Source organism: Nelumbo nucifera, chromosome 8, assembly GCF_055504915.1.
Source record: "Nelumbo nucifera cultivar China Antique chromosome 8, China Antique-T2T, whole genome shotgun sequence".
Taxonomy (NCBI): Eukaryota; Viridiplantae; Streptophyta; class Magnoliopsida; order Proteales; family Nelumbonaceae; genus Nelumbo; species Nelumbo nucifera.
Genome location: NC_142656.1, coordinates 6,068,308 through 6,080,866, shown reverse-complemented (window position 1 = coordinate 6,080,866; position 12,559 = coordinate 6,068,308). Strand labels below are relative to the sequence as shown.

The 12,559-nt window shown below is 38.0% G+C and overlaps 1 protein-coding gene across 2 annotated transcripts in view; it reads left to right on the top strand.

Moving 5' to 3' along the window:
- The window catches only part of LOC104600769 (Metallopeptidase M24 family protein), a 68,949-nt gene extending 56,981 nt beyond the window's left edge, over positions 1–11,968 (top strand). Inside the window, exons 12-17 of one of the 2 annotated variants that reach the window (XM_010263905.3) lie at positions 6,435–6,488; positions 6,582–6,687; positions 6,820–6,888; positions 7,894–8,037; positions 9,846–10,004; positions 11,779–11,968. In XM_010263905.3, the coding sequence (XP_010262207.1) occupies positions 6,435–6,488; positions 6,582–6,687; positions 6,820–6,888; positions 7,894–8,037; positions 9,846–9,980 (508 nt within the window). In that variant the 3' untranslated portion in view covers positions 9,981–10,004; positions 11,779–11,968. Of the gene's footprint in view, positions 1–6,434; positions 6,489–6,581; positions 6,688–6,819; positions 6,889–7,893; positions 8,038–9,845; positions 10,121–11,778 lie in introns of those variants that run through there. The other variant, XM_010263904.3, reaches the window with a different exon arrangement.
- Positions 11,969–12,559: the final 591 nt, after the last annotated feature.

Sequence of the window (12,559 nt, the reverse complement as noted above, 5' to 3'; positions counted from 1 at the left end):
AAGGTGACAGCTAGGTGGGTGTGTAGGTGGGTTACCAAATGCATTGTTCACGAATTTAGAAAAGGCACTTGCTCAGCTTGTTAGGCATATGCCTTGGTGACAAGGTAGGCATCCAGGCATGTAAAGATTCTATGCAGGTGTTTTACAACACTCTCAAAATACTTTAATTGGTTGACTCATTCTATTAAAATGAACATCCACTGAATAATTACTAATGTATTAGCTTAAAAATTCTAGTTGTTAATATTATTATTAACTTCTTGTTTTGCTAAAACAGGGGCTCTACCCCATCTTAGTGACTGCTCCTATTATTTTTTGAATTTTGTAATACACATTTTGCCTTGCATGAATTCATAACAATTAACTACTCTGAATTCTCGTATTTTCTGCATCTATTTTTTTTTTGATAAATGAGTTTAAATTTTATTAAATCTGAAGATATAAGCATTACGAGCATCCCTTAGAGAGGCACGAGTATTTTCTGCATCTATTTGTGTTAATATTTGAATGTTTTTTCTTTTCTTTTTTTTTGGCTCTTTTACTTGAAGAAAAATTTTGTGAAAACTTATCTTAAAGCGGATGTACTGATAATATTCATTAGTTTATTTTTTTTAATATAGTTGCTTTACTAGATTATTATAATTACATTGCAATATTATATTTTCAATATTGGAAGTGATATATTTAAATTCCTATCTTCTCATGAGTTTGATGATTTTCTATGTTTTGATATAAAATTCATAGTTATTTGATTAATATTGTTATTAATTGCCATTATAGATGATTGCTGATTACTATGCAAAATAAGAAATCAACTTGGGTTTTAGGGTTTTTTTTACTTGTCAAAACTCATTGTTTAGGTGCATAGGCATCTAACCACTCCCTGGTCACCTAGTTTTGTCTTGGCACCTTGAGAACTATGAAACAAAGTGTTGAAGATTAATTAGTTTTATGATGTTTTTCTGAGTAGATGTTTTATGTTAGTTGTTAGGTAGGAGGTGGGGACCACAGTAGTTATGTGAGTTCAAATTTATTATGTTTTTGAGTGTTATATTTGTTGTTTTATGTTTTGCCGCCCTATAAGGGCATAGTTGTCTTTGTACTGTTCTATTATTTTAGTATAAATAATAAGTGAAGGGGGCGGCCAGATTATTGCTCTCTTTTCTTTTCAACTTCTCTTCTTCTCCTTCTCTCTTCAAGAAACTACTTTCTTTCATATATTTTTTTAATTCAGCAGATTCCTACTTGGTATCAGAGCATCGGCTAGGGTTTCTTGAAACATTCTTATGCAGCCCTAGATCAACCGACTGCATGAAGTAGTAAAGGGCTGATCGATCTGCTATAGATTGCCCAGTTCTTGGAGTTTTTGGTGGGATCTAGACATTAGGAAGGTGATCTACTGTTCGGCATCAAAATCAGGAAGAACTGGAGTACGGGGAAGAGTCCCAGAAAAGTTGGACTCTTTGTTTTTTATTTGATCTTGGGCGCCCAGGTAGTGTTAGTTTTCTTTTGATTTTCTGAAGAGGGCGGTTTGGTTTCTGAAATTTTCTAGGCCTCCTGGAGTGATCGATTCACTTCTCTCTGTTGGGAGGCGTGGAGAGGAGAGAGATTTCTCTCCAGCTAGGGTTTTCTTCTTCCGGAAGGGTTGGTTTCTATGTGTGATATTAAATTATTTTTTGAAGGTCTCCAATCTATTTTTTTCTTATTATTGAGCTGTTTGAAGTAAAATAGAGAGTTGGAATACCGAGATGAAATTTACCGGTACTGTGGGACTGGGTGTTGGAGGTAGTAGTGATATTTTTGGGTTTGAGATCATTACTACAGTAAAACTTGATGGCACAAATTATTTGGAGTGGGCACAATCAGTTAAGATGGCTATTGATGCCCGTGGAAAATTAGGGAATCCCACCCAATGGGTGCAAGAGAATTACATGGTAATGTCCTGGTTGTGTAATTCTATGTTACCTCGTATTGCAAAAAAATTCCTATGGGCTAATGAAGCCAGAGCCTATCAGTTAAGAAATCAGGTGATAAGTATGAAACAAGGAGAAAAACCTCTTGCTGTGTATTTCTCCATGCTTAAAACCCTATGGCAGGAAATGGATCACTTAGATACTGCGTTATGGGAAAGTGTAAATGATGCAACAACTTATCACAGACTGGTAGAGAGGAATAGGGTTTTTGAGTTCTTGGCAGGGCTGAACCCTGAATTTGACATTGCTTGGCAGCATATTCTTTCTAGGGAGGATGTGACACTCTCTCAGGCCTATGCTTTTGTCTCTGGAGAGGAAAGTAGGAGGAATGTAATGCTGAGACAGCCTGGGATTGACCAGTCGGCTATGTGATTATTGCAAGAAGCCTAAGCATACCAAGGACACTTGTTGGAAGCTTCATCCAAATCTTATACCTGCTCGGATAAGAAACAATAAGGGAAATGCAAATGTAGCCACTACAGGAGACTCTTTAGCCCCTCTCTCCCAAACTGATTGGGAATCCATTGCAGTAGCAGCAGTGAGAACAAAATTGGAGAGGTTTGGACAGCTTATGAGTAAGAAAGATTCACCCAGCTCTAGCCTTTCAGATGGACAGAAGAATGCAGGAGCCAACTACACCACTTCTTTTGCACATACAGGTAGTTCATATGCAACTGCAAATCTTGCATCTACTTCAGGTAAGGAGGGACCTCCCTGGATTATAGACTCAGGAGCATCTGAGCATATGACTAATGCCCCTACCATTTTTAGTTCCTATCAGTTGTGCTCTGGTAGAGACAGAGTCTCTACAGCAGATGGTTCACATATGCCCATTGTTGGGAAGGGGACAGTTAGAGTGACCAATGATATAACTCTGTCTTCTGTTTTACATGTCCCTAGACTTCATACCAACCTACTGTCTGTTAGTTCTTTGACAAAAAATTTGAATTGTTTTGTGACGTTTCTTCCTGGTAATTGTGTTTTGCATGATCTGGAGTCAAAGAAGATGATTGGGAGTGGTCGTGAGGTGAATGGAGTCTACCTTTTGGATGAGATTCCGAGACATTAGGGCCATCATGTTAGCAGCAACAGTAATAGTGGGTCAGAGTCAGTGAACCAGATTATGCTTTGGCACAATCGCTTGGGACATCTTTCTTTTAGTTCTTTGAAATGTCTTTTCCCAAAGTTGTTTGAGTTTGTTCAATTATCTACTTTGGAGTGTGAGAGTTGTCAGTTAGGAAAGCATTGTAGACATTCTTTTAAACCAAGTAATAAAAGAAGTACTTCTGCTTTTAATATTGTTCGCACTGATGTATGGGGGCCATATCAAATCCCTTCCATGGGAGGATTCCGTTACTTTCTCTTGTTTGTGGATGATTATACACGATATTCTTAGATATATTTGATAAGGTCACGTGATGAGGTTCCTAACTTAGTACGACAATTCCACCAGATGGTTCTCACACAATTTGGAGTGAGAACTAAGGCTTTTAGATCAAATAATGCCAGAGAGTACTTTGAGAAGGACCTAACCACGTATCTCTTAGAACATGGTGTAGTTCATCAGAGCAGTTGTGCATATACACCGCAACAGGATGGAGTTGCTAAGAGGAAAAACAAACACATTGTGGAGGTGGCAAGGAGTCTTATGGTGTGTGCTTCAGTTCCTGTGCAGTTCTGGGGAGATGCAGCTCTTACAGCCGTACATGTGATTAACCGTGTTCCTTCACGGACTTTGGGGTTTAAGGTGCCATTTAGCCTTCTTTTTCTACATGGAGAGATATTTCATATACCTCTGAGGGTTTTTGGTTGTGTTTCTTTTGTTCACATTCTTGGCCCTCATCGCAAGAAATTGAATCCTAAGGCCAAGAAATGTGTTTTTCTTGGGTATGCTCAGAACCAAAAGGGGTATTGTTATTATGACCCAGTGTCAAGGAGCAGATTTGTCACTATGGATGTTACCTTTTTTTAATCCACATTCTTCTTCTCGAGTGGTTCTCCTCAGGGGGAGAGTTTTGGGGAGAACTCACAATCTGTTCCTCTTCCTATTTCTGTAGAACCTCATCAGTTCAGCCAACATCTACATCAGTTCAACCACCACCTGCACCATCAGTTCAGCTAGCACCTGCACCTCCAGTTTCATTACCTGAGCCACTACGGGCAGCCTCACAGCAATATCAACGCCGACAAATGATGGTTGACTCCACACATCCTCAACCCACACCACTCTCTGTCAGTCCTTCTGAAACTCCAGATTCGGTAGATACAGTTCCAGGTATTCCTCTTGAGCATGAGCCTGTTATGCTTTCTGATGATAATGTTTTTGTGCCTAACACCATTGTTGCAGCTGATCCCACTGACCTTGATCTTCCCATTGCACTTCGTAAGGGGAAGAGAAAGTGTACAACCCACTGCATTTCACACCATCTTTCCTACAGTGCCTTATCACCCGCCTACTGTGCTTTTCTTTCTTCCCTGGATTCTGTGTCTATACCCAGGAATGTTACTAAGGCTCTCTCCAAACCTAAGTGGAAAACAACCATGCAAGATGAGATGGATGCTTTGGTCAAAAACCAAACTTGGGAAATAGTTGATCTTCCCCTAGACAAGGAGACAGTCGGATGTCGATGGGTATTCACAGTGAAGTATAAGGCCGATGGCAAGATAGAGAGGTACAAGGCAAGGTTGGTAGCAAAAGGGTATACTCAGACCTATGGTGTTGATTATCTGGAAACCTTTGCACTAGTAGCTAAGATGAGTTCAGTTCGTATTCTTTTATTTCTAGCAGCCACCTATTCATGGCCCTTGTTCCAGCTTGATGTCAAAAATGCTTTCCTCAATGGTGACTTACAGGAGGAGGTATATATGGACATTCCAATAGGCTTTTATGAAAATGTTGGTAAAGGAAAGGTGTGCAGACTTAGAAAATCTCTGTATGGACTGAAACAATCACCTAGGGCTTGGTTTAACAGGTTCAGAGGGGCACTCATCCATTTTGGATACACACAGACACAGTCTGATCACACCTTCTTTGTGAAGAGGAGAGATGCTTTGGTGTCAATTCTGATTGTGTATGTGGATGATATAGTGGTGATAGGAAATGATCTGGAAGAGATTGATGATCTCAAAAAATCATTGCAACAAGAATTTGAGATCAAAGATCTTGGTGAGCTCAAATACTTCTTAGGGATTGAAGTTGCAAGATACAAGCATGGGATCTTCATTTCACAGAGAAAGTATGTACTTGACCTACTGTGAGAGACTGGGAAGCTGGGGACCAAACCAGCAGACACTCCTATTGATCCAAATTACAGAATTAATGGTGTGGACAGTGAATTGGTAAAGGATGTGGGGAGATATCAAAGAATGGTGGGCTGACTGTTGTATTTGTGTATGACACGACCAGATAATTCTTATGTTGTCAGTGTTGTGAGTCAGTACATGCATGCACATCGGGTTCAGCACTGGGAAGCTATTGAGAGAATACTTGCATATCTGAAAAAGCACCCTGGTAGAGGCATTATTTTCTCAAATCATGAGAATCTAAAGCTAGAATCCTATATAGATGCAGACTGGGCAGGATGCTTAGATGACAGGAGGTCTACATCAGGAGTGTGTACCTTTGTAGGTGGAAACTTGATCTCCTGGAAGAGTAAGAAGCAAGCGGTTGTGGCAAGGTCAAGTGCAGAGGCTGAGTATAGATCCATGGCTCATGGTGTCTCAGAACTTCTTTGGGTTAGATCTCTTTTGAGTGAGATTGGGGTGAAAGCAGAGGAACCTATGATGTTATACTGTGGCAATCAGGCTGCAATCAATATTGCCCATAATCCAATTCAGCATGATAGGACAAAACACATTGAAGTTGATTGATACACACTTTATAAGAGAAAGGGTAACAACCGGAGAAGTTTGTTTGCCTTATGTCTCTTCAGAGCTGCAACTGGCTAATGTTCTCACTAAAGGGGTGGCAAAGAACAAGCTTGAACATGATCTACGCAAGTTGGGAATGTGTGACATTTACTCCCAACTTGAGGGGGAGTGTTGAAGATTAATTAGTTTTATGATGTTTTTCTGAGTAGATGTTTTATGTTAGTTGTTAGATAGGAGGTGGGGACCACAGTAGTTATGTGAGTCCAAATTTTATTATGTTTTTGAGTGTTATATATGCTGTTATATGTTTTGCTGCCCTATAAGGGCATAGTTGTCTTTGTACTGTTCTATTATTTTAGTATAAATAATAAGTGAATGGGGCGGCCAGATTATTGCTATCTTTTCTTTTCAACTTATCTTCTTCTTCTTCTTCTTCTCTCTTCAAGAAACTACTTTCTTTCATTTTTTTTTTAATTCAGCAGATTCCTACTCAAAGCAACTGCAGAGTTTTCAGCATCTACTTGGTCACACATAGACATACTTTTATATATTGACTTTGAATCTGTTCTCTTTTTTATGCCCTGGTTTCAGATTAGCTGAGAGAATAATTCTTGAGTCTCTGAAGATAGAAGACCTCATTCTTGGGTATTTTCTCCAGAAATGCATTTTCATATAGTTGCAACAAGATGGTAAATGGATTTAATAATCCAACTCTTTTTCTGTGCACATTTATCCCAGTGATGTTGATGACATGATGGTTGAAAGATTGGGTGCTGTTTTCATGCCCCATGGTTTGGGACATTTTTTGGGCATTGATACGCATGATCCCGGAGGCTATGCTAAGGTCTTTGGTGTTAATTTAGCTATATTTGGTTTTATTTTTAATTTTTTATAACCTTTTGACATGGAGATTCTGTACCAGAGAACTCTTGTATTTAACATTTTTCTCTACACTAATGTTTTACATGTCTAGCAGGGAATGGAAAGGCCAAAAGAACCAGGTTTAAAGGCTTTGCGCACAATTAGAGAACTCCAAGAGGGCATGGTTAGTAATAGGCCAATGTCTTTGCACTTTCACCTCCAAAATTCTAACTAGTATTGGGACATTAGGAGTATGTAGAAAGCTGCGTATTCATGTACATGTAAAATGAATGCCTAGATCCCATGTACATGTTCCAAGAAAAGGGAAATTACCAACAAGCAAACATGTTTGGGACTCGAAAGGCTAGAAAGAATACACTGTAGTTGTTGCTGTCACTAAATGCATTCTGATGATTGTCAAAGGAAGATTTTACTGTAGTTGTCTGGTTTCTTTTAGGATAGAGCTCAATTAAAAAGTTGCAGCATTATGGAACGGTCCTTGAATTTTCCTTGCTTATTCATAGGCCCTAGCAATAAGGAACTCATAGGTGTCTCTATAAATGATTTACAAAGAATTCTTTTAGAGATTCTTACCTTTGCCTGACCTTCTTTCCAGACTCCATAGTCCTTTTTCTTGTCATGAAAGGTGATTTCTTTGAGCCTTATGGGATGGTGCCTTGCTTTGTTGCCATATTAAAATTGGTTGCATATTCCTTTTTCTTTATCTTTCTACTTTTTTATTCAATAAATGGAAAAAGAATCTGATGGCGGCTACTAATGTTTACTCAATTAAGCCTTACACTGACCATTTGTTGTTGGATACAGAAATCCTACTTCAGCATACTTCTTAGGGTGTGGGTAATGTTCTTCAGTGCAGATGACCAAACCATATCATTTAACTAAACCACTGTCTTAATAATTGACACTTTCTATTCCCTTATTATCTTACTATCCTTCCCAAAATCATCATGCAAGAAAAGAGCCTGTCATCTGTGATGCAAAAATTGAAAATGCAGCAACATATTCATTATGAATAATAGCTATTCGATACCATATTCTAGACTACAACATTCTTGGAGTTGCAATTAATGCTATCTAATTCTTTTTTCATTTTAATAACCATGCAAGGAATGTGTGCAACAACACATAAAATATGTGGAAAACATACTTAAGAAATTTTATGCTACAGGTGATAACCGTCGAGCCTGGATGCTACTTCATTGATGCTCTACTGGATCCAGCCATGCAGAGTTCAAATACATCAAAATTCTTCAATCAAGAGAAAATTAGCAGATTTAAAAGCTTTGGTGGAGTCCGAATTGAAAGTGATGTGGTATGGCTTCTGTTAAACTTTTATTAATCATAAAAGATCGATAAAGTCTAATACTGTAGACTCTGTAGTATCATTTCCTGCAATACTGTGTACAAAATAAATCAATCCCACACATTAACATGTTCATCTTCAATGGCCAGTTTGTCATGCATGTTTTATGGTGGAGACCACATGCTTATATGTATTAGGTGGGCTTGACTCTGCATTACTATTTGTACTGTTACCAATTTATCATTAATTGATTAATTGAAGTGATGTAAGATCCAAGGCTGTATTGATTACAAATTTGAGGGAAAATTGGAAATTTGAAATTAAATAATATTTTTGAGGGATTAATCCGAAAATTTGGTTTGTGGAACGTGTTTAGGGAAGGTAGAGGAGGGTTTATCTAGGGCTATAGAATTGTATGATTTAATTAGGAATCTAGTTTAGGGCTTTTGGAGGAAGTTCTAGAAAGAAAACAAGTCATTATCCAATGTACTTTGTACTAGCTATCTGGAGTATTGAGAGGGATGGACTGGATAAAGACCTAATGTTTGACATTATTTATCAAAAAAAATAAAATAAAATAAAAAGACCTAACCTTTGACATTTTTTTAGCACAAAGTGGCCACTTTCAGACTAAAATCTGCATTCTCATGTTTGTCAGCCAAAGAATTTATGTTTCACAAGCAATGGCTCCTGATTTCTAGAGAGGAAATTTTCAATATCTCATGATTGGAATAGAATTTTTCATACTGCTTTAAATGAGTGTTTAGGGTGGTAAACTAAAGGAGGGGGTTGAAGTTGGAGGGGTTCTGAAATGGTTTGTCACAAAAGGACAAGAGTTGTCGAAATTAGGAACTCTCAAGAACAAGGGTTTTTAGAGGGAAGTTTTGAAAACTGTTTTAATGGGATGAAAAGAGACCTAAAATATGGAGGATGACTTAATAAATCACCAAGGCTTAATAGGGATGGTTTACAGAGAGAAGTTTCTCTTTCTTAAGAAAGTTGTGAAAGTTGACAACAAAGAAAATTGAGAGAAGACTTTTTCTTAGAGTTAGAGCAGGATGGGAAAAATGGATGAGTGCATGCAGAACCTATTTGATAGTAACACCACTTAGGCTAAAAGGAAAATTTTGTGTTGTGCAGTCAAGAAACAAAATTTCTAAAAACGAGTGTAGCAGAAATGTGATTATTGTGAAGGATCACTGGGAAAACTAGAAGGATAAGATCCGAACTGACTTTATCATGCGACTTATCGTGCATGTGGCAGTGATATGGTTTGTAGTTTTATATAAAAGAGAGCTGATGACTTAATTTAGTAGTGTTGCAAATGTTTTTCTTTATTTTTTTAATTTGTATGTGTATGTGTTTATTACCAATAAATGTGGTAAACGATCATACAATATTTGTGCATATTATTGGCTTATTGCAATTGTAAATATATGGGGATCGCACACCGATCAAGTAAAGCTTCCAGTCAAGGTACATTTTTCCTTATGCTGTGTTTGATTTGAAGGAAAAACTAGGGAAACCTTTACAAATCCCTACATTTCCCTTCCTTTCCCTACTTTTTCCTTCAAACTAAACGCAGCCTTGGAATGTTCTTGTTATTCTCGTTGCAAAGAGGTCTGTCTAAGCTAGGGATAATGCTATTTTTTGTGCTTTTGTTTATCAATTTTTTTGCTTGGTTCTTATATTCATACAAAGCCTGCAGGATATTTATTTTTTCCTCAAGGTACCAAAGAGAAAATGACATCTGAGCATCTGCTGTTATTTGCTTCAGTGATCCAACCAATTTATTTTGTCTTTTTGGTATTTGCCAGTATGTTACTTGTAATGGCTGCAAAAATCTCACCAAGTGTCCCCGGGAGACATGGGAAATTGAAGCTGTGATGGCCGGTGCACCATGGCCACTGGACAAGATACCTGCCCATACAGATAACACGAGAGGGCGTTGAGTAATGTCATGCTTCATTTAAGTGGTGTGTGCTAATAAATCTGTGGTGGCTACTGGTCCTTTGATTTGTCTCTAACATATTGTATTTCCCTGTTAGTAACTGCTGTTAAATTTATCAATTTTATTGGATAACATTGGAAAGATGAATGTAGTTAACTCACTGCAAGACGGGCGGAGCCAGGGGGGACCCAGGGGAGCCATGGCCTCCCTATGGTTTAGAAAATCTCCATTGTATTACAGCCACTCTTTTCAAAACCGGACTGGACTGGACGGTCGGACTGGAAAAACCAGACTGGTTCCGTTTTCCTCCAAAACTGCTTTTTCCCCCAAAACCGTTGATTTTGGTCAGTAAATCGCTGAACCGGCCGCTTCACTTCGAAAGGTTTTGATCGTTTTCCAATTTTTTATTTTTTATTTTATTTTTGTCAGAACGGGCCGATCGTTTAGGTTGAACGGTCGGATCGTTCAAACCAGTAACCGGACCCTGACCGGTTCGTTTTTAAAAACCATGATTACAGCTTTTTATGTAAAATTTCCCCTCCCCCCACTCTCCAACTCAATGGTTGCCCCCCTCCCCCTATGGGTCCATCCGTACTTCATTTAGGTTTTGGCCTCCTTTGTAAAAATTTCCTGGCTCCCTCCCCTACTGCAAGATGTCTAGTTCTATGCATCTGAAAGCTGAAATCATTGGTTATTCCATTGATCAAATAATTGCAAACTCACATCTTTGTTCCTGTTTGAACCTTATTCCAATTTTCTTTGCCCTTTGGGTACACGACCTTTTTCTGTTCATAGTTGATTAGTTTCATTCGATAGCCAAGTAGAAGAGGATAAAACTAAACCGGAAGTCGTGACAGAAAGGGGAGCCATAACCGGAAAACACAATCAAGGAAGGAGCCAACACCTGCAGACCCTTCAACCCAATACACTGTTCGTTATCGTTAAAGCGTACTTACTATTTAGTCTAAAAAACTTTTCAATCTGATTTGACTTGGATTTATTTTTATGGCCCAAGGGAACCCCACATGTTGAACAAAATCTTTCTCATGGCTTTATTGTTTATAATGCTATATTAAGCAGATATTTGACTTGGGTTCTTTGCAGGGAATAAAAATTAAATCCAAAAACCATATCTTATATGATTAATACTTGTAAACCTGATTAAGTGAGCAGTTTTTGAATGATTATAAATGTGCGGTTTCTGAAGTGAGAGTAAAGGATATATATATTCCCTCTTTGTGCCCATTATATGTTTAGATAGGAGGGGTGGAAAATGTCCAGTGAAAATTCTAAAAAAAAAAAACAGAATTCGTTCTTTTACGGTAGTATAGATATAGATATATTTGAAGAAGAGATGATGAATTGACAGACTTGTAAATATTGGTTTTTTCTTTTTGATGTGGCAATTATTTTTGTTTTGAGAAACAAGACTATTCATGTTGGGCAAATACCATCTAAACTGTACACAAGCTTTTTCTGATTGTTTTTCTTGCAAATTTTAAAAACAAATAAAAACGGTCTGGTTTGAAACAAATTGGTTCTTACAACAAAAACATAGAATATGTTTTCACTCACATTAGTCGCATATGATTTTTTTTTGTTTCCAAAACTGAAACAACAAAATGCATTTGAATTTTTTCTTAAAATAAAACCAACATCTTTGCTTCTGAAAAGTGAAAACAAAATTATAGTCGGATAACATGTTGTAGAACACCCCTTTAATGTACTGAACTATTCTTCTGTCTAATTCTTGCGTGGTTATTGATTCCTCACTCTCTTGTTGTTTCTCTTGTTGTAAGGTGCTCTAAGGTGTCCCTTGGCTACCAAAGGATGGCAGTCAGGCAGTAGCCTTATGGGTTTGCTGTATGGGTGACATCCCACACCAGCTGCTGATATGACATACACTTAAGACATATTCCTCCTTTTTAACCTCAACTTCTCAGTGCTGCGCAACAGGGAGTGCTCCTCCCCAGAGTCCCAGACCCAGTAGTAGGAGTTCACATCTGTGCTCCACAATGCCCTACAGCAATTGGAGTTCACATCTGCGCTCCACAATGCCCCACAGCACATCCTGGCCTTGTATTGGAAATATCTCCCAATGATAGTTCGGAAAATGATAAGACATCATAAAAAGATGTTCTCAATATAAAGTCGGGATGTGCTGTGGGGCATTGTGGGGCGCAGATGTGAACTCTAGTGGTAGGCAACTTCGTTACTTCGTTGCTGCGATCATGGCTTTCACGCTGGTTTGTAGAATGGCATGCAGAGACAGCGTTTTTAGGAGATTTGCGCAACTCTTAATTCTTTTGTCCAGTTCATTTGCATCTCTTCGTTTCTATTTGTTTCTTGAATGTTAATAATTCGTTTGTCTATCTGTATCTGTGTGTCTGTTCAATCTTCTAGGTGTCGGTCTCAGCATGAAATTAACAATCTTCGCCACTTGTTTCTCGTACTATAATTTATTTCATTTTTTTTGTTGATTTCTATTTCAGTTCCCTAACATAATTTAGAGTATTTTATCTAAAGGTGCAAGCTTCAGGTCCATTCAGTTAAATGGCTGTATCATCCCTTCTGAACATG